This window comes from Colobus angolensis, unplaced genomic scaffold, assembly GCF_000951035.1.
Source record: "Colobus angolensis palliatus isolate OR3802 unplaced genomic scaffold, Cang.pa_1.0 Scaffold107, whole genome shotgun sequence".
In the NCBI taxonomy this organism is placed as follows: domain Eukaryota; kingdom Metazoa; phylum Chordata; class Mammalia; order Primates; family Cercopithecidae; genus Colobus; species Colobus angolensis.
In genome coordinates this window covers 3,130,610-3,135,460 of record NW_012111697.1, presented here as the reverse complement: position 1 = coordinate 3,135,460, position 4,851 = coordinate 3,130,610, and the positions used below count along the sequence as shown (strand labels likewise).

At 47.5% G+C, this 4,851-nt stretch overlaps 1 protein-coding gene across 1 annotated transcript in view; it reads left to right on the top strand.

Moving 5' to 3' along the window:
- The first annotated feature begins 3,563 nt into the window (after positions 1 to 3,563).
- FAM187B (family with sequence similarity 187, member B) overlaps positions 3,564 to 4,851 on the top strand; it is a 3,963-nt gene continuing 2,675 nt past the window's right edge. The window contains exon 1 of the mRNA XM_011947822.1: positions 3,564 to 4,328. Within this exon, the coding sequence (XP_011803212.1) occupies positions 3,607 to 4,328 (722 nt within the window). The 5' untranslated portion in view covers positions 3,564 to 3,606. The remainder of the gene's footprint in view (positions 4,329 to 4,851) is intronic.

The window sequence follows — 4,851 nt, the reverse complement described above, 5'->3', positions numbered from 1 at the left end:
AGCCCTGCCCTTGACCCTCACCCAGGCTTTGTTTTCTGTGCTCACCTGGGCTTGGGGGTTACCTTCCAACGGAAAACCAGACTTTCTCCCAGCCCATAAGCCTTCATGGTGGTTCTGCTCAGGAAAAGGTCTCTTCACTGGCTTGCTGAGATGTGCATTCCAGAAGAATTCCCTGGTGTTTCCTCTGAGTGTGCCCTGGGCAGATGATGTTAGGGACACATCAATGACCTAATTCTTGTCTGCACAGGCTTCTGATATTCAGGGGGAGGCCAAATGTAGAATCTAGAGACCAAACTACTCAGGCCCGTGGGCTCATACCAATGTAGACACTGATGCTTCTGTCTCCTGATCAGACCCCGGTGGATACAATTTATCTATCCATCCTTGCCCCAATGCCACAGTGTCTTTGGTTTTCTTTTTTTTTTTTTTTTTTATTTATTTATTTATTTTTGAGAAGGAGTCTCCCTCTGTTGCCCAGGCTGAAGAGCAATGGCGCAATCTCAGCTTACTGCAACCTCCGTCTCCCAAATTCAAGCGGTTCTCCTGCCTTAGCCTCCCAAGTAGCTGGGATTGCAGGCACCCGCCACCACACCTGGCTAATTTTTATATTTTTAGTAGAAAAGGGGTCTCACTATGTTGGCCAGTCTGGTTTCAAACCCCTGACATCAAGTGATCTGCCCTCCTTGGCCTCCCAAAGTGCTGAGATTACAAGCACAAGCCACTGCACCCGGCCCATAGTGTCTTTTTATACCTTTCAGTAAGTCATGATATGTAGTAGTGCTTCCTAACTTTGTTCTTCAAGATTGTCTTGGTTATTCTTGGCCCATTATATATAAATTTTAGAATCAGTTTGTAGCTTCCACCCCAAAACTTTTTTTTTTTAAATTGGGACTTTGTTGAATCTAAAGATAAATTTGGGGAGAATCAATATATATTCAATATTTAGTCTTCTAATCCATGAAATGTGACAAATACTTCCTTTATTTAGTCTTTCTTTAATTTCTCCCAATAATGTCAAGTTATTAATGTAGAAGACTCATGTATCTTTTATTATATTTATTCCTAGGTATTTAATTTTTTCATACTATCATATACTGATCTTTTAAATTTCATCTTTTAATTCTTTGTTGCTGGTAAATAAATCATATTTAATATATGACCTCGTATCTAATTTTTCGCTTGTATCTTACCTCCAGTAAAATGCTGAATGGAAAATTTGATGGCAGAAATACTTGTGTTATTCTCAGTATTTTACTATGAAGTATAATTTAGCCCGAGGTGTTTTTGTTTGTTGGTTTGTTTTTTGTTTTTTTGAGACAGGGTCTCACTCTGTTGCCCAGGCTGGAGTGCAATGGCGTAATCTCAGCTCACTGCAACCTTCGCCTCCTGGGTTCAAATGATTCTCCTGCCTCAGCCTCCCAAGTAACTGGGACTACAGGCACCAGCCATCACACCCGGCTACTTTTTGTATTTTTAGCAGAGATGTGGTTTCACCATGTTACCCTAACTGGTCTCAAACTCTTGACCTCAGATGATCCACCCACCTCGGCCTCCCAAAGTGCTGGGATGACAGGTGTGAGCTACCGCGCCCAGCCTGCCCTAGGTTTTTAATAGAAACATTTTATCCTCTTAGAAAATTTCTTTTCCTAGTTTGCCAAAAGTTTTGAGCCATAAATGAATGTTGAGTTTTATCAGATGCTTTTTCTGTATCTACTGAGATAATAACATGGTTTTTCTCCCTTATTCTGTTAATGTGGTGAATTACATTCATTGATGTTCAAATATAAACCCAAATTTGCCTTCCTGAAATAACCCAGTTTGGTCTTTATATTTATCCTTATGTAAAGAAAATCACTGGAATCGATTGGCTAATATTTTCTTTGGGATATTGTGTCTATGTTAACAAAAGAGATCGACCTGAGATTTTTCTTTGTTGTAATGTCCTTATGAAGTTTTGGTATATGGTGATGCAAGTCTCATAGATATGTTCCATCTTTTTCTATTTTGGGAAAAGTTTGGAAGATGAATTTAATTTATTTTAGTTATTTATTTTTTGAGGCAGGGTCTCTGGCACCCAGGCTGGAGTGCAGTGGCACAATCTGCACTCACTGCAACCTCTGCCTCCTGGGTTCAAGCTGTTCTTCTGCCTCGGCCACCCGAGTAGCTGGGATTACAGGTGCCCACCACCATGCCTGGCTAATTTTTTTGTATTTTTAGTAGAGATGGGGCTTCACCATGTTGGCCAGGCTGGTCTCGAATTCCTGACCTCAAGTGATCCTCTTATCTTGACCACCCAAAGTGCTGGCAAGTGCTGGCATTATAGGTGTGAGCCACTGCCTGAGAAGGGGTTTAGAAAATGGAATGGAAGGAAAGGGAGCAACTGAGAAAAATATTTGTTGAAGATGTATTGAGTCATGCAGATGGCTGAGGGAAGAGATGGGGACCATCATGTACAGTGGTTCTGGGGCAAGAGCCCCTCTCCCTGCCTGACAGATTCAGGGAACAGTGAGAGGCCAGCGTGGTTGGAGGGTAGGGAGTAGGGGGAGAGGTGCAGGAGGTCAGAACAGTAACCAGAGAGAATTTTTTTTTTATTTTTTTTATTTTTTTTTGAGATGGAGTTTCACTCTTGTCACTCAGGCCAGAGTGACTTATCACTCAGGTGTGATCTTGGCTCACTGCACCTCTGTCTCCCAGGTTCAAGCGACTCTCCTGCCTCAGCCTCCCGAGTAACTGGGATTACAGGTGCCCGCCACCATGCCCAGCTATTTAGTAAAGACGGGGTTTCATCGTGTTGGCCAGGCTGGTCTTGAACTCCTGACCTCAGATGATCCGCCTACCTCAGCCTCCCAAAGTGCTGGGATTACAGGCGTGAGCCACCGAGCCCAGCCCCAGAGAGGATTTGTTTACTGCTTTATCCCCAGTGCTAAGAAGTGTGCCCAGAACATAGTAAGAGTTCAGGAAATATGTGTTGAGTGTTCACATGTGACACGTTCATGCTCTTGTTCCATCCCTGGGCATGTAGTCTCACCCCTGGGAAAGGAAGGGGGGCAGGTAGTAGAGAAAATTCTGAATAGACAAATTAAGTTTGCTCCTTTCCCAGCAAAATAGAGGGCTTGAAATAGAAATTAAATATGGTTGGCGGGGCACAGTGGCTCACGCCTGTAATCCCAGCACTTTGGGGGACCAAAGTGGGAGGATGGCTTGAGGCCAGGAGTTCGAGACCAGCCTGGGCAACATAACAAGACCCTGTCTCTACAGAAAAAATTTTCAACTAGCCGGGCATGGTTAGCATGCACCTGTAGTCTCAGCTACTCAGGAGGCTGAGGTGAGAGGATTGCTTGATTATAGGAGTGTGAGGCTGTAGTGAGCTGTGATTGCAGCACTCCCTTCCAGCCTGGGTAAAAAAGCGAGTGCTTGTCTAAAAAAAAAAAAAAGAAAAAGAAAAAATAGTGTTGTCAGCTTGTCACAAAACAAAAGGGGATGGTGACCTCACACACCCATGGGGTGGCCGCAGTTCATCCCACTGCCCAGGCTGAGGCCAGAGTTTATGAGTGACCTCACAATGTTCAGGGTGGCACCGGCCCACTGCCCCAGCCCCAGTCCACCATGCCACCCATGCTGTGGCTGCTGCTCAACTTTGCTGCCCCGGCGCTGGGGTTCTACTTTTCCATCAGCTGCCCCAGTGGTAAGCAATGCCCACAGGCCCTACTCTCCGGCAATGACATTCTCCTGTATTGCAACTCCTCGGGGGCACACTGGTACTACTTATTCACACGAGGCAAGAAGGGCAGGCTCGCCAGCCTCACCAATATTTCCAATATGGAAATAATGCCCGAGGGCAGCCTTCTCATTAAAGACCCATCGCCCTCCCAGACGGGCCTCTACCACTGCTGGAATAAGCATGGCCGCCAAGTGGTGCAGTATGAAATTGACTTCCAGGACGTCTCCACCCTGCATGTAACACACAAGGACCTGGGTCAGAGGCCCCTGCAGAACGAGACCCTGCATCTGGGCAGCAAAGAGCTCATTTTTACCCGGTGGGAGCCCTGGCAGGACTGCAACCGCTGTAAGGAGCCGGGGGAGCGTAAACGCCTGGGGTACTGCTACATTCAGGAGCCTCTGGAGGAAGCCATGCCCTGCTGGCTCTATCTGGGAGAGGTGCTGGTGTGGTCTAGCCGCTTGCGGCCTGAGCTGCAGGTGGAAGCCTGCCACGTCCAGTGCACCAATAACACACAGTTAAGGGTGGATTACGTCATTTTTGACAACTTCAGGCTCGATGAGGAGACAGAATTTGTGTGGCTCGACTGTCCCTTAGGATCCATGTACAGGTGATGGAATCCCTGCCTCTGGCCCCTAGCCAGATTCTTCCGGTCGGGGGATCCTTGGTGGTAATATGTGCGGAGGGACGAGGGGGCATTCTATGCAGGTCAGCCCCGTAGTGGTCATCAAGACAGTGCCAGGCCCTGGTCTTAAACAGTCCAAGGGGGACACAGCCCAGGGCGGTGCGAGTTGGAATGGGAAAAGCACAGGCAGACAGATGGGGCTGTGACGGGGGAAGCCCAGGAATCTTAGGGACTCCAATAGGACCCTGCCTCATCTGGGAAGGTCATTGAGAGCCTGGAGGAGAGGCTGTTCCCCCCGGGACTTCCCATCAGGGCCTGCCTCCCAGAATTCACACTCATCTTGCTTCCTGCCAGGAGTCCCTGGAAAATACCCCCTTCCCCTCCTCTCCCCCAATCCACCTGCCCCTTAATAAGAAATGCAGGCTGGGCGCAGTGGCTCATGCCGGTAATCCCAGCACTTTGGGAGGCCGAGGTGGGTGGATCACCTGAGGTCAGGAGTTTGAGACCA